Source organism: Cherax quadricarinatus, chromosome 57, assembly GCF_038502225.1.
Source record: "Cherax quadricarinatus isolate ZL_2023a chromosome 57, ASM3850222v1, whole genome shotgun sequence".
Lineage (NCBI taxonomy): Eukaryota > Metazoa > Arthropoda > Malacostraca > Decapoda > Parastacidae > Cherax > Cherax quadricarinatus.
The window spans coordinates 746,036-769,785 of NC_091348.1; the positions used below are offsets into that span (position 1 = coordinate 746,036).

A 23,750-nucleotide genomic window follows, 5' to 3' on the forward strand; every position below is an offset into this window, starting at 1 on the left:
ACCTACACAATAAGCATTACTCTGTGAGCCACAGCCCTGAGAAAGTTGGAGGATGTAGTGGAAACAGGTTCTGGAGCTGCGTCTCGTGGCTGATGTCAGATCTCAAATGTGGACGCGTTTGATTTTCCACGGCATTTGTACAACTGGACAATGAGGCCTGTTGGACCGGTCACAAGTGAGGCGGAGTGACTGGTCATACTGACGCTGGTCCGGTCACAAGTGAGGACTGACTGGTCACTGAGGCTTACTGGGCTGGTCACAAGGCCTGGTCATGGACTGGGCTGCGGGGGCGTTGACCCCCGGAACAGCCTCTAGGTAGTGAAAGAGATTACACATAGGCGCTGAACCGGTCACAAAAGGAGTGACTGGACAATAAGGCCTTGCGAACTAGTCACAAATGAGTTGTGACTGGACAGGTCACGTGTATGGAAATGTGTCTGGACGCAGGCTCTGGCTCGGTCATAAGTAAAGTGACTGGACAGGCACTGGACCGGTCACAAGTGAGAGTGGGTATAAAATGCCGGACGAGCTTCACGAGGCTCACTCAGTGTTGCGCTTCAGTCTGGTGGAGTAGTCTAACCTCACTCTCTATTGTTCCCCTGCTGCTGCTGTTGTTGCTGTTGCCGTCGCTGCTGCTGCTGCTGGCCTGCTCCTAGCGGACACTCGTGTGTGTGTGTGTGTGTGTGTGTTCAGCCGCAGCACCACCACCATGATGATGGTTAGTTACAAACAGCCAGACCTTCATCAACACATTAAATGTTCTTATCAAACAGGCGTGTGAACAAGTGACGTGACTAGTGAACTAAGAAGACAGCAGACTTTCACTTGGTGGCTGGTAAAGACAGTCTTACCGGCGGCTGTCACCTTACCAGGATGTAGCTACCAGCTGCAGCTGAAATGTTTATCGTGGTGCTTTGAACTTGTTGATAGGAAACTCTACCAGACACAGTAGTCACCTACTACTGTGCTGTGACCCATCACACAGTGGTGTCATCCATTATAGTGAAGGGTGACCCTTCCCACTGGTAGTGTCACTGGTGTCACAACCACGGAGTGGTGGCCCTTGTGCCTCCTAGCACTGTGAGAGGTGATCCTTCACACTGTTAGTGGTGCCTCCTAGCACTGTGAGAGGTGATCCTTCACACTGTTAATGGTGCCTCCTAGCATTGTAAGAGGTGATCCTTCACACTGTTAGTGATGTCACCTAGCACTGTGAAGCGTGATCCTTCACACTGTTAGTGGTGCTACCAAGCATGATGAAGGGAGATCCTTCACACTGTTAGTGATGCTACCAAGCATGATGAAGGGTGATCCTTCACACTGTTAGTGGTGCTACCAAGCATGGTGAAGGGTGATCCTTCACACTGTTAGTGGTGCTACCAAGCATGATGAATGGAGATCCTTCACACTGTTAATGATGCTACCAAGCATGGTGAAGGGTGATCCTTCACACTGTTAGTGATGCTACCAAGCATGATGAAGGGTGATCCTTCACAGTTAGTGACGCTACTAAACATGATGAAGGGTGATCCTTCACACTGTTAGTGATGCTACCAAGCATGATGAAGGGAGATCCTTCACACTGTTAGTGGTGCTACCAAGCATAGTGAAGGGAAATCCTTTCCCGTCCGCATCACTGATGTGTTCTAAGTGAAAGTTATTCTCTACTAAGTCGGTGTTGTCACTGCTGGAACATCCAAAAGCAGTGAAAGTGCACGTTTTCCCTCAGTGATAACGTCAGAGTAGAGCTTCGTCAGTGACACTAGCTTTCTGACACAATGTGACGTTTATTGCGTTTTATTGAAAAAAAAAAGTTTGGTTCACTAGCGACTTGGGAATTAATAATGTTTCTGGTGGATAAACTGCCATAAACCGCAAATTATGACTTATTCAGATATTTATCAGTATATTTCACCACTACCGTACATGGTACTCGTTGCCGGGTAGCAGAGGGTTCCACTCCTCAACACTGAGGGTTCCACTCAACAACACTGAGGGTTCCACTCAACAACACTGAGGGTTCCATTCAACAACGCTGAGGGTTCCACTCAACACTGAGGGTTCCACTCAACAACACTGAGGGTTCGGATTTAATACATGGCCGAGTTGAGACGTATGGGCCGGTTTCTTTACACTTAGTGTTCCTGTTCAGTTAGCAATGAATGGATTATTGTTACCTAGTCGATTGTTTTTGTAGCAGTATTCTAGGGAAGAGACTCCTCAAGTAGTTTTCTCGTGTTTTCCTGCGCTATTAATCATCCGAGATTAATAATCGAAAGATATTCTCGTACTCACCACTTGACTCACTGACCTGCAGCATCAACCAGGTGTGTCAAGGAAGGTCTGGGCGAGCAGTGACTAGCCAGGTTCATCACTTGCGTGTTACACCTTGTTGTGGATGACTTGGTACCTGACCAGCGTTACCATGTGCTGAACTCTGTTGTATAAAACATTGTGCATTTATCGTTACTACTGTGCGTTTATCCGTTCTGCGTTACTGTTATCGCGTGTTACACTTAGTGTATGACTTATCGCATATTCCATCTTATTGCATACAACAGTGTGTACCTACGTTACCAGATATCCATCCTCAGTCCTAGTCAATTGCCTATTCTTGAGGTTAGGTGTTGCAATTTATGCTAACGTAACCCAAATTAACTTCACCTAATAAGGGAGATCTCGTAATAACCGGCTCAGTATACAAAGTCGTTGCAACAGAACAATGAATGCGCTAACTAAAAATATCTTTATTTCCACCAGTACAAGGTATACAGTCCTAGCTGACATCAATGATATGCTACTATATAGAAAGCCGCTTGTTATGCTGAGCATTTCGGGCAAACTAGATATCAGAGGTTTTTGCGGTTTAGTTCAATATGGGTGGTAAAACTCGTCAAATAATTCAATGTAGTTAGCGTACTGAGTTGTTTTAAAAAATAAATTACTCAATGTAAAAATAATGAGAATAATTACTTGTGTGTAGAAGCCGGTAGACCTACAGTGTTAGGAGTGAATAGGATCTGCCTAACATGAGTTCTTAGTTTTCAGGATGATTTAGACAAACTTTCAGGAGGATTTAGACAAACTCTATTCTTGGTCAGAAAAGTGGCAGATGCAGTTCAATGTAGATAAATGCAAGGTTCTGAAGCTTGGGAGTGTCCATAACATAAGAACATAAGAACATAAGAACGAAGGAACACTGCAGAAGGCCTACTGGCCCATGCGAGGCAGGTCCAAGTCCCTACCGGCCTAAGCCAATGCACCCAACCTAGTCAGGTCAGGTCACATTGACTTAAGGGAGGAACACGGCAACCGACCTGTTAGCACAAGCTATCAGGTCTAACTCACACCCACCCACATCTACTCATGTATTTATCCAACCTATTTTTAAAGCTACACAACGTTCTGGCCTCTATAACGGTACTTGGGAGTTTGTTCCACTCATCCACAACTCTATTACCAAACCAGTACTTTCCTATATCCCTCCTGAATCTGAATTTTTCCAACTTAAAACCATTGCTGCGAGTCCTGTCTAGGCTAGATATTTTCAGCACACTATTTACATCCCCTTTATTTATTCCTGTCTTCCACTTATAAACCTCAATCATATCCCCCCTAATTCTACGTCTTTCTAGAGAGTGCAGTTTCAGGGCCCTTAGTCTATCCTCATAGGGAAGGTTTCTGATACATGGGATCATCTTTGTCATCCTCCTTTGTACATTTTCCAGAGAATTTATATCCATTCTGTAATACGGTGACCAAAACTGTGCAGCATAATCTAAATGAGGCCTAACCAAGGATGTATAGAGTTGAAGAACAACCTGAGGACTCCTATTATTTATGCTTCTTGATATGAAGCCAAGGATTCTATTAGCTTTATTGCGAACACTTATGCACTGTTGTCTTGGTTTCAGATTACTGCTAACCAGAACTCCTAAATCTTTTTCGCAATCCGTAATATTAAGATCTACATTATTTAGTTTATATGTGGCATGGTTATTGTCCTGTCCAACATTTAGAACTTTGCATTTGTCTATATTAAACTGCATCTGCCACTTCTCCGACCACTGCATCAGTCTATTCAAATCTTCCTGGAGTGCTCGAATGTCCTCGTCAGAATGAATTCGACGGCCTATTTTGGTGTCATCGGCAAACTTGCCGATGTCGCTCTTTATGCCCTCATCTATGTCGTTTATGTAGATTGTGAACAGCAGGGGGCCCAACACTGACCCCTGTGGAACACCGCTCGTGACGCTTCCCCACTCTGATTTCTCCCCATTTATGCAAACTCTCTGCTGCCTATTTGTCAACCATGCCTCTATCCAGGAAAAAATTTCTCCTCCTATTCCATGTGCTTTAATTTTCCTCAATAGTCTCTGATGTGGGACCCTGTCAAAAGCCTTACTGAAGTCCATATACACAATATCATATTCATTACCATGATCTACCTCCTCAAATACCTTAGTGAAAAAAGTTAATAAATTCGTAAGGCAGGAACGCCCCTTTGTAAAACCATGCTGAGATTCGTTGATTAATTTATGCTTTTCAAGGTGGCTACGAACTGCCTCGGCAATTATTGATTCCATAAATTTTCCCACTATGGAGGTTAGGCTTATTGGTCTATAGTTCGAAGCTAAGGACCTGTCACCTGTTTTGAAAATAGGTATCACATTTGCCATTTTCCACTTATCTGGCACCATGCCAGTTTGTAGTGATATGTTGAAAAGATTAGCCAAAGGTGTGCTAAGCTCCTCTTTACATTCCTTTAGAACCCTTGCATACAGTTCATCAGGGCCTGGGGATTTGTTAGGTTTTAATTTATCTATTTGCCTAAGGACCATAACCCTAGCACTTATAAGTTAAATGATGTAGAACTTAGCCATACAGATTGCGAAAAGGACTTGTGGGTTATGGTGAGCAGCAACCTTAAACCAAGACAGCAATGTTGAAGATTGAGACACTTATGCAGCATATGGGAATCTTTATTCAGGAAACGTTTCGCCACACAGTGGCTTCATCAGTCCAATACAAAGAGGAAGGCGTAAGGAGAGGAGGAGTATGAGGTAATCAGTCCCTCAGCCTGGAGTCGATGTGTTCAGTCCATCAATCTTGTAGAATGTACAGCATAGGGCCGTAGACGTGGCTTATATACTGTAGTGAGGTGAGGTGAAGCAGGCGGAGGCTTCACCATTCAAACCATTCATCACAAGACAGCAATGCCTACACGTACGTAATAAGGCAAATAGATTACTGGGATTTATATCAAGAAGTGTAAGCAACAGAAGTCCAGAGGTCATACTGCAGCTTTATACATCATTAGTAAGGCCTCACCTAGATTATGCAGCTCAATTCTGGTCTCCATATTACAGAATGGACATAAATTCGTTAGAAAACATTCAGCGTAGGATGACTAAATTAATACATAGCATTAGAAATCTTCCTTATGAAGAAAGGTTGAAGACTCTTAAGTTACATTCACTTGTTAGACGAAGAATGAGGGGAGACCTAATCGAAGTGTATAAGTGGAAGATAGGTATTAATAAAGGGGATATTAATAAGGTCTTGAGGATGTCTCTCCAAGAGAGAACCCGCAGTAATGGATTTAAATTAGATAAGTTTAGATTTAGAAAGGACATAGGAAAGTATTGATTTGGAAATAGGGTAGTTGATGAGTGGAACAGTCTACCTAGTTGGGTTATTGAGGCTAGGACTTTGGGTAGTTTCAAATTTAGGTTGGATAAGTACATGAGTGGGAGGGGTTGGATTTGAGTGGGACTTGCACATCAGAGCTTATTTCTTGGGTAGCATTGAAAACTGGGTAGGGCAAATGTTTTGTTAGTGGGATAAATTGTAAAGGACTTGCCTAGTATGGGCCAACAGGCCTGCTGCAGTGTTCCTCCTTTCTTATGTTCTTATGTTCTTAAACTGTAAGTGGTGTGTAGAACCAGCTTAGCATGGGCTGGGTAGATTAAATGTAAGACCTGCCTAGCATGGGCTAGAAGGCCTGCAGTGTTAGGTGTAAGTCCAGCCTGGCATGGACCAGTAGATCTGTAGTGTTCGGTGTGAATTGGTCCACCCTAGCATAGACTAGTAGGCCTTCTGCAGTGTCCCTCTGCTTTTTGTTGTGCTTATTTAATAAAAATAAATAGTTATTTGTGTCACTGGAACAACTATCTCTACTGCAGGTAGTACATAGTGGACTATTACACCTGGAGGATCAAATGCGTCAGGTCACACACCTCTATCCGTACCTTTCAGTTGTTCGACGTTCCCATGTCTATAATAATGCTTATAATAATAAATGCTAAGGGAATTATATATTTATGATTAATAACACAATTTAAATAAAAAAACATGATGATGATTATATAATAATAATAATAATAATAATAATAATAATAATAAAGAAGAATAAAAAGAAAAACTTCATGAACTATTGGTAGTTGGGCTGGAATGCGGACTCCTGCCAGCCACTGTGCGGACGTGAAAGTGACTTTCACTCTCCAGGCGTTACAAAAAAAAAAGTCGACGAGTCAAGTCCCGTCGCTGCCTCCAGCAGGATGATAACATCCAGCAGGATAACAACATCCAGCGGGATGATAACATCCGCTAGGATAACAACATCCAGCAGGATAACAACATCCAGCAGGATAACAACATCCAGCGGGATGATAACATCCGCTAGGATAACAACATCCAGCAGGATAACAACATTCAGGGGGATGATGATAACATTCAGCAGGACGATAACATCAGTGTATTAGTTTATGTCACTTCCCATTTTCGTGTCGAAATTCAGGATATCGGGTATATGCTGCATACTTACCTCATGTCTAGTTTCAGAAGGGCTGGAGGAGATTCATAATTTTTGATATGTTGTACAATTGTATTCGTGTTTGTGCCTTTTAAATAATCCATATATATATATATATATATATATATATATATATATATATATATATATATATATATATATATATATATATATATATATATATATATATATAAAATGTGTGTATGACTCAAAATCCGGGATTTCCAGCAAGACCTATTATTAGTTTCGTGGGGTCCATGTTATATACTCTGTCCAAATGGCTGGTCAAAGTAATAAGAGGTAACATCTCGGAAGACCACATTAAAAATAATAATGAAAATCTGATTATCTGGAATGAGGTATATGGATGATATCCTGTGTTTGTAGCCGACCTCTTCGGACTAGCATACGTTCTTTTTCTTATCAAGACTCAACTCACTTGTTCCGTCTATTAAAATTTCCCTTACTGGATGTTTTGATCCACCGTGTGGATGCAGAATATAGAATATAGGAATATAGAAAGGCCACCATTTTTCCTATATCCATTATTATTCTAATCATGAAACAAAAGTAAAATTGTACGTTTTTAGCCCAGAGGTTTTTGATGAAGAAATTACTAAAATCTTTGATATTGCGGCGAAACTACGAATATCCTAAGAGTTTGTATGGGAGACTTTGATAGCAGCTGGGACGACGTATTATAGAACTGACCATAAGATAACCTTACTGGGTAAGAATGTATTAGTTCTCTTTTATAATGGGAATTTATTTCTTTTGCCGACTAACCTAAAAATATTCAACATACAAGTAGTCTTCAAGAATTTATGGGCGGTTAAAACCATATTGATCAAAAATTCACCCAAAAAAAAAAAAAAGAAAAACTGTGTGGGCAGAGTTTACGGAGTGGGATACAGGAGTTGTAATTTATCTTATGTTATGTTGGAGAGACATATAAACTCTCTTGATGTTAGGTTAACACAGCACCAATACTCGATCAGAACAGCAGAAGAATTTAATGCCACATTTAATCACACACATGAATGTAATAACCTTGCAAAATGGTTGGAAGCCAGAATTATAATTCCTAGTTCATCGTGGCCGGAAAGATGCATTTATGCTAGAGGCCATTGTACATAATCTCTGGTATTTTCACGAATGCTCGAGACTGTCTTCAATACTTTGATTCTGCGCGTATTTAACCGATGATAACTGGCTGCTATAAGTTAAAATTTGATGCCTTGTTAGATCTGTTAACCCTTTGCATTATACCATTATCTCCCAATGGTTTGTATGGGTACTGTTTTGTAGTTTATGGAGTATTAGCCACAGTGGTTAACCTGTGGGAGGGCCCATTACCTGTGGAAAGGCCCATTACCTTCACACAGACAGTGGAAACTGTTTCCTTCTTTTACTGATGTTAAACCCCCCAAAAAATGTGAATATTTCGTTGTCATATAGACAGTGCAAATTGAACAACGAGAAGAAATTTCGGTAACCATAAGAGGCTCCATAATGCTGAAAAAATTGTTCCATGAATAAGAAAATCCCATAAAATATATTTTTTTTACAGATTATGAAGTTTTATGGAGCGAGAATTTTTTTTTTTTTTTGTTAAGTAAGTTTGAATTATGAGGCTGATTTGTGAGGAAATTTCCAGAACTCAGGAGAAACATTGCCAAAAACACAAGTGAGAATAATTTTTGTTTCTTTATAACAAAACGTATGGAAGTTTGTTTTCTCATTCTTGATTCTTGACATGTCATTAGTGATATATTTTGTTTATTACCACATATTCAACGATTATGGGCTGGGTTGTCTTTTATGCTGGTTCTTAAAATACTTTCTTCGTCCTTCAGCATCTGGCAGAGGAAGGTTAGGCTTTTGAGAGTCTGGCCAGCAGTCTTTAGTTCTCTTCCCTCAGTGGATGCCTTCCTATGTACCTACCTGGATTGATCTCCATGTCTTATTACTAATGCAAGCTCTTGAAAAGTATTGTCTGTAGCATGAAAGAACTAGAGTTGACATTCAACTTCCCCCTTTTATCTTTTGCACACACACACACACACACACACACACACACACACACACACACACACACACACACACACACACACACACACACACACACACACACACACACATACACACACATACACACACATTTATATGAGCAGAAAAAGCCACTTGGGGATGCAAATCTTTAGCCCTAGATCTTTCACACTCCCTTGCATCGTCAGGACCTATGCAATATTGCAAGAGAGTAACAGATAAAAGAGAAAATTCTGTGAGGCAAGGCAAAAAGGTATCAGTGGTAACCCATCAGAAAGCACCATACCCACAAGCATTAATATTGTAGTAGTAACCTAAGAAACGTAACATGACAATTATCAAAAATTCGGTTGGACTATGATATATGATTTTACATACCAAATATAGATATCACACCTCTAGAAAATGGTCAATTTACAGGGACTTATTTAAAGGAAGATATTTGTAATTTATCCAAAGAAAGACGGCCATAGTTGATATATCGCACAAGATTCTGAGGCAGATGCTGGTCTAACCATTAAGAAAACAAGCAGGTAAAATAGGCCCTAAATCCTCAGTGCATGAATTACATAGCACTATTCATTCGTAATAGAGTCCAATTTTTGGCTATGTACAATTACCTCAACTATAAACGAATCTAATTTGAACAAGCTGCCACTGTTATTGTATAATGAATGCTTATCATGTTTATAATTGCCGATTCTATAATACTCTGCTCAAGCCAAGAGGAACAATGGACAATGACTCTGGTTTCTGCCCATTTTGCCGAGTTATTGCAGATTCTAAAGTGGCTGAAAATCACGTTCGTTTCCTAGGCAGTTTGTAATGAATAGCAGTGTTGTGATATCCTAACATCTAAAGGTTTGCCAGTCTGTCCCATATATGATAAGCTGCAACCATTGTAGCAAATTCTGTAAATACTACCAACACATTGTTGAGGAGAATTCTTTATCAGAATGCTTTTAACAATCCATGAATTCTTAAAAACTACTTATATATTAACTCTTTTAAGGGTATTTGGTAGGACAGATAAATTATATGGGAAAACTAGCACATTCTTGATCTGAGGTTTTATCCTTGGCTCAGCTCTACGGTAAGTTTTCCTAGCTGCCACAACAATGATTCCACAAACTCCTTAGGGAACCATAGCTTCATGACAATGTCAGATATTTTCCTAATTACTTCATTGAGGAGCTCAGGACTGCACACTCTGTAAGTTTTCAGAAGCATAGTGAGAAAACAACCCTTTTAACTCTTGTCTCACGGTTAGAGTATTAGTGAACGAATGAGCACGCATTGATGACCTTCCTTTATACTGAAAACTTAAACTTTTTATCAGCCCAGTGCATCAACATATCAACATTTCTTTCCCCACAGTGAATTTAATAGACGGTAAATATGTATCTAGGGTCATATCATTTGGCCAAAGACACTAGAGGTCATCCATATATCTGGCTATGGGTAATGGTATGCCAAAAGGCATTGGTAGGCCCGGGGGGCACATCCTGCCTCCTACCTTCTGCCTCTAGCCTCTCTGCCTAATTTGAGCAAACACTTTCTCTGATCGTATTTACTTAGACTTCCTCTTTTCTGCAACATTGCAAGTTCCTGATAATGTGTTGATTGCAACACGAAAGGCCTAGAACTATAATTCGACTTCTCTGAATAGTTAAAACTGGTCAATTAGCAAGAACTCATTTAAAATTAAGTCCTTTCCAAAATTTTCTCTTGTACATTTAAAGATACATTTTTTTCATTTATGTTAATGTAAAAATTAATAATTTTTTACCAAAAGAACCTTAGAAAACTTACATAAGCTTACAGCAAGCGTAATTTAATTTAGCCTAATCCAACTAAATATATTTTAGATAAGTTTACAATAATTTAATAATAAACAAACACCTCGATCATATCCCCCCTAATTCTACGCCTTTCGAGAGAGTGCAAATTCAGGGCCCTCAGTATATGCTCATAGGGAAGATTTCTGATGGTATAAACCTTGGTAATAAATACCGACAAGTTGGTTTAGAAAAACACGTAAGCAAACACTGACATATTTATTAGAAAACGTTTCGGTCCTGGGACCTTGATCACTTCTTACATACAGAGGTAGAAAGACATTATATATATAGGCGGAGAGTGAGGTGTGACGCACGTGACCTGAGGAATGTCATAAGAACATAAGAACATAAGAATGGAGGAACACTGTGGAAGGCCTACTGGCCCATGCGAGGCAGGTCCTTATCAAAACAACCTCTACCTATGATGAGGACGGGTAGACGATGAAATCATGTGACTCCTCAAGTATGCCAATGTTTTTGAAATGTTGTAGTTTCCAGTGTTGCGTTTTATAGTGTCGGTGACGGCGATTAGTGAGGCTTCTAGGCACCGTCGGCGTCTGAGGTCTGGTTCGGTGAGAACGAGTTGTGCCTCATTCCAGTTCATCAAATGCCCCGTGGAGTCTCTGTGGAGGACACAGGCGTACCTTACATCGTCTCTATTAGAGGCATTTCGATGCTCATTCAGGCGGACTGCAAGATCTCTGCCTGTCTCGCCTACATATTTCTTGGGTCAGAACCCACAGGGGATAGTGTAGACGCCTGCTGTAGAAGTTAGAGGTGTGGGGCTGCGTTTCGTAGTGAGGTCTTTGATAGATGATGTGTTTATGGTGGAAACGTTGATGTTACTCATAGCAAGTGCCCGACGAGTATTCGTGGCAACATCACCACATGGGAGTACTATGAACTGCTTAGGGGGCTGTTCCATGGGCGGTTTGTTGAGGATAGCTTGTGCCTTGAGTCTGCAATCTCGGATGAAGAAAGATGGGAACTGAAGACGTGTAAAGGCTTGTGTTATGTAAGTGCATTCTTCTTCTAGAAAACAAGGGCTGGAGATGCGAAGAGCTCTCAAGAAGAAACCAATGAGGACTCCTCTCTTAGTGCGGGTGTCTTGGTGTAAATAAAAGTGTATAAGATCGTCCTTGTTGGTAGGTTTTCTATACACTTTGAAGAGAAGTTTGTCACTGTCGGGAGATCTGCACAGTAGAACGTCGAGGAAAGGAAGTTTGCCATCATTTTCGAGTTCAAGTGTAAACTTTATTGATGGTTCAGCTGCATTGATCTTGTTGAGAAGGGCCTGGATATTGAGACGTCTCGGATAGAATTTCCAACCTGAATGTCAAAAACAAAAGCATGGCTTCCTTCGATGTCACAGCCCTCTTCACCAACGTTCCTACTGACGCTGCAATCGACATTCTGAGACAGAGGCTCACTGAAAACCACGACCTCCCTTTACCTCTTCTAGATTTCATTAATGTAGTGGAACTCTGTGTTAATTTCAACTTCTTCAAGTATCAGGACAGCTGTTACAAACAGTGCTTTGGGATGGCAATGGGCAGCTCGCTCAGTGCTGTGCTTGCCAACCTCTTCATGGAAAACCTGGAGACAGAGAAATTCAGCACCCTCATTCCCAACACCGTTACCTGGCTAAGATACGTTGATGATATATTGGTTTTCTATCCGAGACGTCTCAATATCCAGGCCCTTCTCAACAAGATCAATGCAGTTGAACCATCAATAAAGTTTACACTTGAACTCGAAAATGATGGCAAACTTCCTTTCCTCGACGTTCTACTGAGCGATCTCCCGACAGTGACAAACTTCTCTTCAAAGTGTATAGAAAACCTACCAACAAGGACGATCTTATACACTTTTATTCACTCCAAGACACCCGCACTAAGAGAGGAGTCCTCATTGGCTTCTTCTTGAGAGCTCTTCGCATCTCCAGCCCTTGTTTTCTAGAAGAAGAATGCACTTACATAACACAAGCCTTTACACGTCTTCAGTTCCCATCTTTCTTCATCCGAGATTGCAGACTCAAGGCACAAGCTCTCCTCAACAAACCGCCCATGGAACAGCCCCCTAAGCAGTTCATAGTACTCCCATGTGGTGATGTTGCCACGAATACTCGTCGGGCACTTGCTATGAGTAACATCAACGTTTCCACCATAAACACATCATCTATCAAAGACCTCACTACGAAACGCAGCCCCACACCTCTAACTTCTACAGCAGGCGTCTACACTATGCCCTGTGGGTTCTGTCCCAAGAAATATGTAGGCGAGACAGGCAGAGATCTTGCAGTCCGCCTGAATGAGCATCGAAATTCCTCTAACAGAGACGATGTAAGGTACGCCTGTGTCCTCCACAGAGACTCCACGGGGCATTTGATGAACTGGAATGAGGCACAACTCGTTCTCACCGAACCAGACCTCAGACGCCGACTGTGCCTAGAAGCCTCACTAATCGCCGTCACCGACACTATAGAACGCAACACTGGAAACTACAAAATTTCAAAAACATTGGCATACATGATACTTAAGCACCACCAACCCAACAACACAGGAGTCACATGATTTCATCGTCTACCCGTCCTCATCATAGGTAGAGGTTGTTTTGATAAGGACCTGCCTCGCATGGGCCAGTAGGCCTTCTACAGTGTTCCTCCATTCTTATGTTCTTATGTTCTTATGACATTCCTCAGGTCACGTGCGTCACACCTCACTCTCCGCCTATATATATAATGTCTTTCTACCTCTGTATGTTAGAAGTGATCAAGGTCCCAGGACCGAAACGTTTTCTAATAAATATGTCATAGTGTTTGCTTACGTGTCTTTCTAAACCAATATTTCTGATACATGGGATCATCTTTGTCATCCTCCTCTGTACGTTTTCCAGATCATTTATATCCATTCTTGTCACCGTATTACAGAATGGATATAAATGCTCTGGAAAACGTACAAAGGAGGATGACAAAGATGATCCCATGTATCAGAAATCTTCCCTATGAGGATAGACTGAGGGCCCTGAATCTGCACCCTCTAGAAAGGCGTAGAATTAGGGGATAATATGATCGAGATGTATAAATGGAAAACAGGAATAAACAAAGGGGATGTAAATAGTGTGTTGAAAATATCCAGCCAAGACAGGACTCGCAGCAATTGTTTCAAGATGGAAAAATTCAGATTCAGGAAGGATATAGGAAAGCACTGGTTTGGTAATAGAGTTGTGGATGAGTGGAACAAACTCCCGAGTACAGTTATTGAGACTAAAACGTTGTGTAGTTTTAAAAATAGGTTAGATAAATACATGAGTGAGGGTGGGTGGGTGTGAGTTGGACCTGACTAGCTTGTGCTGCTGGGTCTGGTGCCGTGCTCCTTCGTTGAGTGGAGGTGACCAGACTGGGTGGGTCATTAGGCTAATCCGGGGGGGGGGGGTCATTGGGCTAATCCAGGGGGGAATCATTGGGCTAATCTGGGGAGGGGATCATTGGGCTAATCCGTGGGGGAGGGGACATGAACCTGCTCCGCATGGGTCAGTAGGCCTGTTGCAGTGTTCCTTCTTTCTTATGTTCTTATGTTTTTAAATATATTTTTCTCGTTAGGTTCAGAATTATTTTTGTGAAATTATTGCATACACAAATTTTCGCTTGCATTATTCGGGAAGAAGAGCGTTGCTATTTGAGCCAAAATCAGCACGATATATATATATATATATATATATATATATATATATATATATATATATATATATATATATATATATATATATATATATATTATTTTTTTATTATCACACTGGCCGATTCCCACCAAGGCAGGGTGGCCCGAAAAAGAAAAACTTTCACCATCATTCACTCCATCACTGTCTTGCCAGAAGGGTGCTTTACACTACAGTTTTTAAACTGCAACATTAACACCCCTCCTTCAGAGTGCAGGCACTGTACTTCCCATCTCCAGGACTCAAGTCCGGCCTGCCGGTTTCCCTGAATCCCTTCATAAATGTTACTTTGCTCACACTCCAACAGCACGTCAAGTATTAAAAACCATTTGTCTCCATTCACTCCTATCAAACACGCTCACGCATGCCTGCTGGAAGTCCAAGCCCCTCGCACACAAAACCTCCTTTACCCCCTCCCTCCAACCCTTCCTAGGCCGACCCCTACCCCGCCTTCCTTCCACTACAGACTGATACACTCTTGAAGTCATTCTGTTTCGCTCCATTCTCTCTACATGTCCGAACCACCTCAACAACCCTTCCTCAGCCCTCTGGACAACAGTTTTGGTAATCCCACACCTCCTCCTAACTTCCAAACTACGAATTCTCTGCATTATATTCACACCACACATTGCCCTCAGACATGACATCTCCACTGCCTCCAGCCTTCTCCTCGCTGCAACATTCATCACCCACGCTTCACACCCATATAAGAGCGTTGGTAAAACTATACTCTCATACATTCCCCTCTTTGCCTCCAAGGACAAAGTTCTTTGTCTCCACAGACTCCTAAGTGCACCACTCACTCTTTTTCCCTCATCAATTCTATGATTCACCTCATCTTTCATAGACCCATCCGCTGACACGTCCACTCCCAAATATCTGAATACGTTCACCTCCTCCATACTCTCTCCCTCCAATCTGATATTCAATCTTTCATCATCTAATCTTTTTGTTATCCTCATAACCTTACTCTTTCCTGTATTCACCTTTAATTTTCTTCTTTTGCACACCCTACCAAATTCATCCACCAATCTCTGCAGCTTCTCTTCAGAATCTCCCAAGAGCACAGTGTCATCAGCAAAGAGCAGCTGTGACAACTCCCACTTTGTGTGTGATTCTTTATCTTTTAACTCCACGCCTCTTGCCAAGACCCTCGCATTTACTTCTCTTACAACCCCATCTATAAATATATTAAACAACCACGGTGACATCACACATCCTTGTCTAAGGCCTACTTTTACTGGGAAAAAATTTCCCTCTTTCCTACATACTCTAACTTGAGCCTCACTATCCTCGTAAAAACTCTTCACTGCTTTCAGTAACCTACCTCCTACACCATACACTTGCAACATCTGCCACATTGCCCCCCTATCCACCCTGTCATACGCCTTTTCCAAATCCATAAATGCCACAAAGACCTCTTTAGCCTTATCTAAATACTGTTCACTTATATGTTTCACTGTAAACACCTGGTCCACACACCCCCTACCTTTCCTAAAGCCTCCTTGTTCATCTGCTATCCTATTCTCCGTCTTACTCTTAATTCTTTCAATTATAACTCTACCATACACTTTACCAGGTACACTCAACAGACTTATCCCCCTATAATTTTTGCACTCTCTTTTATCCCCTTTGCCTTTATACAAAGGAACTATGCATGCTCTCTGCCAATCCCTAGGTACCTTACCCTCTTCCATACATTTATTAAATAATTGCACCAACCACTCCAAAACTATATCCCCACCTGCTTTTAACATTTCTATCTTTATCCCATCAATCCCGGCTGCCTTACCCCCTTTCATTTTACCTACTGCCTCACGAACTTCCCCCACACTCACAACTGGCTATATATATATATATATATATATTTATGTATATATATGTATATATAATAAATACATATATATATAATATATATATATATATATATACCATTAAAAAATTACATTATCAAATGCCAAATTGACCCCTTGAAGCCTGTCAGAAGAGGAAGTGTCAAGTTATTGATTGTACGGGGAAAAAAAATCGTGAATGAATTACATAACATTGTCAGCATGACATCAGGACATACCAATAACTGCATGAACTTTTCCCTAGTTACAGTACACCAGTATAAAAAAATTGAAGTTGATGAAATGAGACGTTCTCAAAATATATACGGTAACCTTCATGTAAGAAAAATAATTCTGGCAACCGTCTAACCAAAACTTTCTTCAACTCCTCTTTGGTCTTTCTACATCTCCAGGTCCCTTACCATATCCAACTTCAGGGTCACTCATATAATTATTATTCTATAAGACGGGCAGCTGATGTATACATTGCTCATTACCATGTTTAGGAACGTCACTCCCTGTAATGAATGAGCCTCAGTTATCACATAAGTAATGCGTATCTGTAATAACTTTTGTCATATTTCGTTATAGTAATGATAACTGCTAGTGACTGTTATGTCTATACGTGTCTTACTAATGTATTTTCCACAGCGTGTCCTGCAGCGTGTCCTGCCCCTTGTGGTCGCCGTTGCCCAAGTCTCCTCGTCGCCACTGCCGGAGAAGTCGCCCGCCTTAGAATTCGGCGGTTTCCAGCCTGTTCATGGCGCCCGCGGCACGGGTCCCGCCTCAGGATATGGTGCTCCTCCTCTTGTACCTGAATATGTCCCTCCACCTCTCCTACCTGAATATGGAGTTCCACCTCTGTCATCCGGATATGGGGCCCCTGGGGGTGTAGGTGATGGTCATGCTAAAACAATTTTCGTGAACGTTCCACATCCAGAGCCTATTAAACCCTTGCCTCCTATTGCGGCCGGTCCACCACGCAAGCACTACAAGATCGTGTTCATCCGTGCCCCTCCACCCCAGCCGCCGCCACAGCCTATCCTGCCTCCACGTACCGAACAGAAAACTCTGATATACGTGTTGCACCAACGGCCTCAGGTTCAAGAGCAGAAAGTTATTAACTTGCCACAAGTACAACACGACCCAGAGGTGTACTTCGTGCAGTATGACAACCCTCCATCTGCTGAGGAGCTGCAGCAGCTCTCTGCAGGCAACTTGGAAGGATATTCCATAGCTACACAACGCACGGGGCATAGTGCAGACATCGGCTCTCTTCCACTCGCTACAGATGGCGCTGAGTTAGACGCCGGCTTAGGTCTAGGTGCGGCAAGGGGTGCACTTTCCTCACTATCGCCTGGGAGTGGGATAGGTGGTGGTGGTGATGGACATTCCCTGCCAGGCCTGGTAGGTGCTGCAGTTGGTCACAAAATTTCCTCTCTATCATCTGGGGGTGGAATAGGTGGTGGAGGCTCTCACGCAAGCACTGTAAATGCTGCAGTTAATCACAAAATTTCCTCTCTCCACGGAGGTGGGATTGGCGGTGGAGGTTCCCTTGCAAGCACCGTAGGTGCTGCAGTTGATCACAAAATTTCCACGCTCTCTGGAGATAATACCGGCCTGGGAGGTTCTGGGCATGGGTCGTTATTAAGCGGATCCTTAGGAAACCTCAAAGGGAACTTGGTGCGCCACTTAGCTAGCAGTAGCATATTAGGGGATTCTGAGCCCTTTTTCAGGCCGCTTACCAAACTTTCATCAGATAGAGATATAGACAATTCTTTTGAAAACCGCGTCGGTGTAGCTGGCAAAGAACTGACGCAGTTGCCAACCCGGACCTGAACACAGCCTACACTACCTCTCTTTCTTTCTCTCTCTAGTCTCACACTATGGGCGGTGATGTCTATTAGCTCAGCACAACCCCCACCTACATACCCTTCTCCCTGCCCCTCCGGCCTCTTCCTTTGGGAGCTAGTCAGGGGCGCCCATTAAGTACCCAAGCCGGCAAACCAGTGGAAGGAGGTGTTGCGGGCCGTCACTGAGACAAATTCAGTATTGACTAAACTTAAAATTAAGGGAAGGGCATCTCTAACACCTGTTCCAGGTTCAATGCCTATAAATTTTGTGTTTTGATAGGTGAATATGGGTTTTAACTGCCACCTAAAGAAAAATAATATGGCTATTTGCTTTCAGGTCAGATGTGGAACAGAAATATATTACTGGAATCATTCAGAATTAAGCAAAGTCAGAAATGTCAAACTTCGCAAACTATTAATAGGTCATCACAAACAAATTTTGAGAAGCCCCATTGATTCCCTTGTCCAGGGCCACAAAAACCCTAAGGTTACTCCTTCTCTCAGGGACCTTGAGGTCATCCTTGCTCAGGGGCCCAAAGACGCCACTGTTGTACGGATCTTAAGGTCACCCCTTAGGATCCCTTTTTTGCAGGGATCCTAAGGTCACTAACAGAGACCACGAGGTCATCCCTTTCCAGGACCGTACAGTCACTCCTGATGCAGATACCATAAGGTCACCCCGACAGGAACCCTAAAGTTTTCCCTGAATAGAGACCAAAGCCTTCCAGGTAATTCCTGCCAGGTACATTAAGGTCACCCCTCCTCAGGGAACACTAAAGTCGTACCTGCCGAGGAGATACTAAGGTCACTCCTGCCCAGGAGGCAAGAAGATCACCCCTTTCTAGGGGACACTAAGGTTACCCCTGTCAGGGATCCTTACCTCTGCCCAGGGGACATTAAGGTCATCCTTGTCCAGCTACACTAAAGTCATCACTCCTGAGGGAACACTAAAATCACACTTGCCCTGGGACACTAAATTCACCTCTGCCCAGGAGACACTAAGGTCAACCCTGCCCAGAAGGCACTGATATTACCTCTTTTTAGGGGACACTAGGGTCACCCTTGACCAGGGAAACTAAAGGTCACCTCTGTCAGGAACAATAAGGCCACTCCTGTCAGGGGCTCCAAGATCAACCCAGGCAGGGAGACTAAGGTCAACACTGACAGGGACATTAAGGTCAACCCTGACAAGAAGACGCTAAGGTACCCTCTGATAGGGACATTATGGTCCCACCTCTCAGGGGTCATTAAGGTCACCCCTGACAAAATCACTAAGGTCACACCTGACAGGAGCATTAGGGTCACCCCTGAAAGAGACGCTAACGTCACCCTTGAGAGGGACACAAAGGTCACCCCTAACAGAGACAGAAAAGTCGCCCCTGACAGGGACAAGAAGGTCACCCCTGACATGAACGCAAAAGTCACCCCCAACACGGACAATAAGGTCACCTCTGACAGGGACACAAAAGTCACACTTGACAGGGACACTAAGGTCACCCCTGACAGGAACACAAACGTCACCCCTGACAGGGACACTAAGGTCACCCCTGACAAGGACATTAAGGTTACCCTTGACAGGGACAATGAGGTCTTCCCTGGGAGGAACGCTAAGGTCACCCCTGACAGGGACACTAAGGTCACCCCTGACAGGGACATTAAGGTCACCCCTGACAGGGACACTAAGGTCACCCCTGACAGGGACATTAAGGTCACCCCTGACAGGGACATTAAGGTCACCCCTGACAGGGACACTAAGGTCACCCCTGACAGGGAGATTAAGGTCACCCCTGACAGGGACACTAAGGTCACCCCTGACAGGGACATTAAGGTCACCCCTGACAGGGACATTAAGGTCACCCCTGACAGGGACATTAAGGTCACCCCTGACAGGGACACTAAGGTCACCCCTGACAGGGACATTAAGGTCACCCCTGACAGGGACATTAAGGTCACCCCTGACAGGGACACTAAGGTCACCCCTGACAGGGACACTAAGGTCACCCCTGACAGGGACACTAAGGTCACCCCTGACAGGGACACTAAGGTCACCCCTGACAGGGACACTAAGGTCACCCCTGAGCTACTTCATTAAGTTATTGTATATTGTTAAAGTCATTTTATATTGTACATAGTAAAGTAAGTAAGGATCCTATTTCGTGAGCGGACCACCTGGCCGCGGTGGACCGCACCCACCACCTGGCCGCGGTGGGCCGCACCCACCACCTGGCCGCGGTGGGCTGCACCCACCACCTGGCCGCGGTGGACCGCACCCACCACCTGGCCGTGGTGGGCCGCACCCACCACCTGGCCGCGGTGGACCGCACCCACCACCTGGCCGCGGTGGACCGCACCCACCACCTGGCCGTGGTGGGCCGCACCCACCACCTGGCCGCGGTGGACCGCACCCACCACCTGGCCGCGGTGGACCGCACCCACCACCTGGCCGCGGTGGGCCGCACCCACCACCTGGCCGCGGTGGGCCGCACCCACCACCTGGCCGCGGTGGACCGCACCCACCACCTGGCCGTGGTGGGCCGCACCCACCACCTGGCCGTGGTGGGCCGCACCCACCACCTGGCCGTGGTGGGCCACACCCACCACCTGGCCGCGGTGGACCGCACCCACCACCTGGCCGCGGTGGGCCGCACCCACCACCTGGCCGCGGTGGGCCGCACCCACCACCTGGCCGCGGTGGGCCGCACCCACCACCTGGCCGCGGTGGGCCGCACCCACCACCTGGCCGCGGTGGACCGCACCCACCACCTGGCCGCGGTGGGCCGCACCCACCACCTGGCCGCGGTGGGCCGCACCCACCACCTGGCCGTGGTGGGCCGCACCCACCACCTGGCCGTGGTGGGCCGCACCCACCACCTGGCCGTGGTGGGCCGCACCCACCACCTGGCCGCGGTGGGCCGCACCCACCACCTGGCCGTGGTGGGCCGCACCCACCACCTGGCCGTGGTGGGCCGCACCCACCACCTGGCCGTGGTGGGCCGCACCCACCACCTGGCCGCGGTGGGCCGCACCCACCACCTGGCCGCGGTGGGCCGCACCCACCACCTGGCCGTGGTGGGCCGCACCCACCACCTGGCCGCGGTGGACCGCACCCACCACCTGGCCGCGGTGGGCCGCACCCACCACCTGGCCGCGGTGGGCCGCACCCACCACCTGGCCGCGGTGGGCCGCACCCACCACCTGGCCGTGGTGGGCCGCACCCACCACCTGACCGTGGTGGGCCACACCCACCACCTGACCGTGGTGGGCCACACCCACCACCTGACCGTGGTGGGCCACACCCACCACCTGGCCGTGGTGGGCCGCACCCACCACCTGGCCGTGGTGGGCCGCACCCACCACCTGGCCGTGGTGGGCCGCACCCACCACCTGGCCGTGGTGGGCCGCACCCACCACCTGGCCGTGGTGGGCCGCACCATCGCTCTCTTCCTCCTGTAATATTCTGTTATGATAAGTTGAATTATAAAGTAAAATATTACTACTGGACTTTGTATTTATTTCCTGAAGATTAGTGACACTCAGCCTGCCACCCTCAGCCTGCCACCCTCAGCCTGCCACCCTCAGCCTGCCACCCTCAGCCTGCCACCCTCAGCCTGTCACCATCAGCCTGCCACCCTCAGCCTGCCACCCTCACCCTGCCACCCTCAGCCTGCCACCCTCAGCCTACCACCCTCAGCCTGCCACCCTCAGCCTGCCACCCTCAGCCTGCCGCCCTCACCCTGCCACCCTCAGCCTGCCACCCTCAGTCTGCCACCCTCAGCCTGCCACCCTCAGCCTGCCACACTCACCCTGCCACCCTCAGCCTGCCTACCACCCTCAGCCTGCCACCCTCAGTCTGCCACCCTCAGCCTGCCACCCTCAGCCTGCCACCTTCAGCCTACCACCCTCAACCTGCCTATCACCCTCAGCCTGCCTGCCACCCTCAGCCTGCCTACCACCCTCAGCCTGCCTACCACCCTCAGCCTGCCACCCTCAGCCTGTCTACCTACTTCAGCTTACCTACCACCCTCAGCCTGCCACCCTCAGCCTGCCTACCACCCTCAGCCTGCCACCCTCAGCCTGCCTACATCCCTCAGCCTGCCTACCTCCCCAAGCCTGCCTACCAATCTCAGCCTGCCACCCTCAGCCTAACTACCACCCTCAGTTTGCCACACTCAGCCTGTCTTCCACCCTCAATCTGATACCCTCAGCCTGCCTCCCACCCTCAGTTTGCCATCCTCAATCTGCCACCCTCTGCCCGCCACCCTCGGTCCTGCCACACTTAGTCTGTCACCCTCAGCCTGCATACCACCCTCGACCTGCCTGGCAACCTCAGCCTGCCTACCACCCTCAGTCTGCCACCCCTCAGCCTGCCTCCCACCCTCAGTCTCCCACCGTTAACCTGCCTACCACCCTCAGCCTGCCTCCCACCCTCAGTCTCCCACCGTTAACCTGCCTACCACCCTCAGCCTGCCACCCTCAGCTTGCCTACCTCCCTCAGCCTGCCTACCACCCTCAGCCTGCCTACCACCCGCAGCCTGCCTACCACCCTCAGCCTGCCACCCTCAGCCTGCCTACTACCCTCAGCCTGCCACCCTCAGCCTGCCTACCTACTTCACCTTGCCTACCACCCTCAGCCTGCCTACCACCCTCAGCCTGCCACCCTCAGCCTGCCACCCTCAGCCTGCCTACCACCCTCAGCCTGCCTACCACCCTCAGCCTGCCTACCATCCTCAGCCTGCCACCCTCAGCCTGCCTACCTCCCTCAGCCTGCCTACCACCCTCAGCCTGCCTACAACCCTCAGCCTGCCACCCCCAGCCTAACTACCACCCTCAGTTTGCCACACTCAGCCTGTCTTCCACCCTCAATCTGATACCCTCAGCCTGCCTCCCACCCTCAGTTTGCCATCCTCAATCTGCCGCCCTCTGCCCGCCACCCTCGGTCCTGCCACCCTTAGTCTGTCACCCTCAGCCTGCCTACCACCCTCGACCTGCCTGCCAACCTCAGCCTGCCTACCACCCTCAGTCTGCCACCCCTCAGCCTGCCTCCCACCCTCATTCTCCCACCGTTAACCTGCCTACCACCCTCAGCCTGCCTACCACCTTCAGCCTGCAACCCTCAGCCTGCCTACCACTCTCAGCCTGCCTACCACCATCATCCTGCCTACCACCATCATCCTGCCTACCACCCTCAGTCTGCCTACCACTCTCGGCCTGCCTACCACCCTCAGCCTCCCTACCACCCTCATCCTGCCACCCTCAGCCGGTCTACCACCCTCAGCCTGCCTACCACCCTCAGCCTGCCACCCTCAGCCTGCCACCTTCACCCTGGCACCCTCAGCCTGCCACCCTCAGCCTGCACCCTCAATCTTCCACCCTCAGTCTGCCTCCCACCCTCAGTTTGCCACCCTCAATCTGCCACCCTCAGCCCGCCACCCACGGTCCTGCCACCCTCAGCCTACCTACCACCCTCAGCCTGCCTCCCACCCTCAGTCTGCCACCCTCAGCCTGCCTACCACCCTCAGTCTGCCACCGTTAACCTGCCTACCTCCCTCAGCCTGTCTACCACCCTCAGCCTCCTTACCACCCTCAGCCTGCCTACCACCCTCAGTATGCCACCTTCACCCTGCCACCCTCAGCCTGCACCCTC

The 23,750-nt window shown here is 46.6% G+C and overlaps 1 protein-coding gene across 1 annotated transcript; it reads left to right on the forward strand.

Annotated features, from left to right (window-relative positions):
* The first annotated feature begins 523 nt into the window (after positions 1-523).
* LOC128693521 (uncharacterized) lies at positions 524-18,570 on the forward strand. Its single transcript, XM_053783236.2, has 2 exons — positions 524-718; positions 16,905-18,570. The coding sequence occupies exons 1-2, from the start codon at positions 710-712 to the stop codon at positions 18,090-18,092; spliced, it is 1,197 nt and encodes a 398-aa protein (XP_053639211.1). The 5' UTR covers positions 524-709; the 3' UTR covers positions 18,093-18,570.
* The last annotated feature ends 5,180 nt before the right edge of the window (positions 18,571-23,750 follow it).